At 41.9% G+C, this 2,684-nt stretch overlaps 1 protein-coding gene across 1 annotated transcript; it reads left to right on the plus strand.

The window, feature by feature from the left end:
* Positions 1-1,223: 1,223 nt before the first annotated feature.
* On the plus strand, positions 1,224-2,175 carry LOC123405664. Its single transcript, XM_045099271.1, has 3 exons — positions 1,224-1,413; positions 1,532-1,569; positions 1,828-2,175. Exons 1-3 carry the CDS (start codon positions 1,290-1,292, stop codon positions 1,969-1,971), a joined length of 306 nt encoding a protein of 101 aa, XP_044955206.1. The 5' UTR covers positions 1,224-1,289; the 3' UTR covers positions 1,972-2,175.
* Positions 2,176-2,684: the final 509 nt, after the last annotated feature.

Consider the following 2,684-nt stretch of genomic DNA (forward strand, 5'->3'; position numbering starts at 1 on the left):
TTTGGTGGTAGTTTGAAGTTGTGATATGGATCTCTCTTTTTTTAAGCTGCACTAACAAAAAACTTATACTATGTTTTTTTTCTTCAAATTCATGGTCTTAAAGTTTCAAGTAAATTTAAGTTTTTGCAATATATGCGTCTAAAATATCTTAAAGCAAAAATATAATAAAATTCGAGTGAAGTTAGGGTGACAATCCCCGTCCCTACTGGGCCAATCCGCCAACAGTTTACTGTAGCATACTCGCACGCAAGGCAGTTGTTGCCTGTCTCTCTATAATGAAAACATAATTATGTTCCGTTTCAAAAATAAAAAACATGAACATAATTATGTCGTTAATTCCATACAGTCCCTTGTTGGATACAAATATATTACTTACTTTGATGTGCAAACCCTATATGTCTAAAAGAGTGATCTGCACTACTTTTAATTAGCTTGACATATGTGCTTCCACATCATCAAAATTGTTATAGCCGTTAAATATACCATCAAGATCCCCTAGCATTTGCCAGATATACACACGATAATTATCTGCAATGCAACATGCACTAGTGGATTCTAGTAGGTTTTAAAATCACAGCGGATTTAATTGCGACACAACCCACTACTTATTTTTCTCTAGACATGCAGCCATACTAAACCAGCATATCATGCATATAAGTTATAATTTACTTTTTTTGCATTAGCATATCCGTGCAACATTGCCACGTCATCAGTTCATGCATGCAGGTTATCAGTTTTTTTTTGAGAATGACTCCCTTTTAAACGTGATTTTTTTCCTTAAATGTTTTTAAAGTGTATGTCAAGAAATACTCGTACATTTTATTTCTATTAGTTTGAGCTGTTTATGTAACACCTAATTATGCATTTCTTTTAACAAGATTACCATAACAATGCACGCGGCATCATCCAGTACTAACAGGTTGCGGTCGACATAGAGACTCTAGTTCTGCACACTGACTCGGAAACCACAGTGCAGTTTGTTTATGCAGCCCCGGCCTCTACTTTCCATGGTGCTCCCAACCAAGCCCCAAGTGCTTCTCCGTGTCATCCGCTCTAGAGCGGTAGACAACCAATATATGGTTCCACTAACGCCTAATCTCTTCCATCCTTTTGATTTCCTGCCCTGGGATATTAGCAGCGCACTGGCACGCACGCTCAAAAGACATGGAGACAAAATTAAGCGCCCGGCCATTATCCACCTCCCGATCGCCTTTCCGCTATTCTAAGGAGAACTTGGGGAGCGCCGGTCATGCCAACATGCCAGGCCAGCTATCTATATAAGCCAAGTTATGTATTGCTCGGATGCTTCAGTCAGCGCTGAGAGGAAGAAGAAGAGGAAGATGAGCTCCGGTTGGGTTGGTAGAGCTTCCCTCGTTCTTCTACTGCTCATCGTCGTTTCGGTTTGCGCCGCAGGTCGGCTGCTTCCCCTCTTCCCATGGTTTTGATTTTGCCGTGCTAGAAAAAGTATTTTGTCCTCTGTTTGGAGCTAATCTTTTAACTTGGAGATCTTCTGCTGTGGTCTTTGTAGTAGGAGGCACCAGGGGTCTGGCCGAAGAAAAGTTTCAGAAGGTATGCCCATCTACTCGATTATCCATTCAGTCCCTGCACAAGTGTCAGACTTCTTTGAGAACTAAACGATATGTTTGAACTTACACAAAGTTGAAAATATAACCCGTCCACATTAATACGCCGTAGCCCAGTTTATAAACTGAGTATGAGTCGAGGTTCCATTCCATATGCACGCAGAAGCTTGAATATCTATTTGGGGCTAGGTGTCTTTTTGACGAAATAAAGTCTTACGATGTTTTCTCATCTGGCAACATTCAGGAGCATCACAACGCTGCGGCCAAAGAAGGAACAACAGCTCCAGGCAGCCATCCGAGGAACCTCATGGTGAAGACGAACGACTACGGCCGCTACGACCCGACTCCAGCGTTCTCCAGGCCTCACTTCAAGCCTATACCCCACTGATCTGCTGTGCTCCTGCACAGTCACATATATATATGGTTAAACTAATTAAAAATATATATACGTATGTAACTAGATCAGAATTGAGGTGTAGTACTACGGTTATCGTTTGTGTAACGTATATGCAGATGTACATATTATAGGTTCGACACCGGTTCCGCAAGTTTGTAACATATATTATAGCAAGATGTTATGTTTATAGTGTTATGTACGAACGTTTTCAATACTAGATCACATAGGTATGTTTCAACGACTTCTTTTGGGGTTAAAAGAAGTTTCCAATTGCAATACGTGAGTAACCGAGCTACTCACAAGTAGTTGTCTCGCATGAATACTAGAAGTTACCATCCGTAAGGTCTTCTTTTGGAATGTTTGAGCGACTTTTCCACCTCGGAACACTAGTGGGGACGGAGCCTTTAGCCCCGGCCCGTAAGGGGCTTTAGTCCCGGTTCACCAACCGTGACTAAAGGGGCGGGACTAAAGGCTTAACCTTTAGTCCCGGCCCTGTTACAAGCCGGGACTAAAGGTGCTTCACGTGGACGCCTCGTAGCGCCCCAGGGACAAACCCTTTAGTCCCACGGACCGGGACTAAAGAGTTTTAGATTTTGCTTATTTTTGGGTTTTTTTTGAATGAAATTATTTTTGGGTTTTAGGGTTTTAGGGTTTAGGTGTTCGGGAGATTAATGTGATGCCTCGTTTGGTGTTCGGGAATTAGT

The sequence above is a fragment of the Hordeum vulgare genome, chromosome 1H, assembly GCF_904849725.1.
Source record: "Hordeum vulgare subsp. vulgare chromosome 1H, MorexV3_pseudomolecules_assembly, whole genome shotgun sequence".
In the NCBI taxonomy this organism is placed as follows: domain Eukaryota; kingdom Viridiplantae; phylum Streptophyta; class Magnoliopsida; order Poales; family Poaceae; genus Hordeum; species Hordeum vulgare.

What these genes read in the sequence shown, in the direction of transcription:
- LOC123405664 (XM_045099271.1), top strand. Translation starts at nt 1,290, where the DNA reads ATGTATTGCTCGGATGCTTCAGTCAGCGCTGAGAGGAAGAAGAAGAGG. An exon ending in CGTTTCGGTTTGCGCCGCAG is followed by an intron (nt 1,414 to 1,531) that starts GTCGGCTGCTTC and finishes TCTTTGTAGTAG; the next exon opens with GAGGCACCAGGGGTCTGGCC. An exon ending in CCGAAGAAAAGTTTCAGAAG is followed by an intron (nt 1,570 to 1,827) that starts GTATGCCCATCT and finishes GGCAACATTCAG; the next exon opens with GAGCATCACAACGCTGCGGC.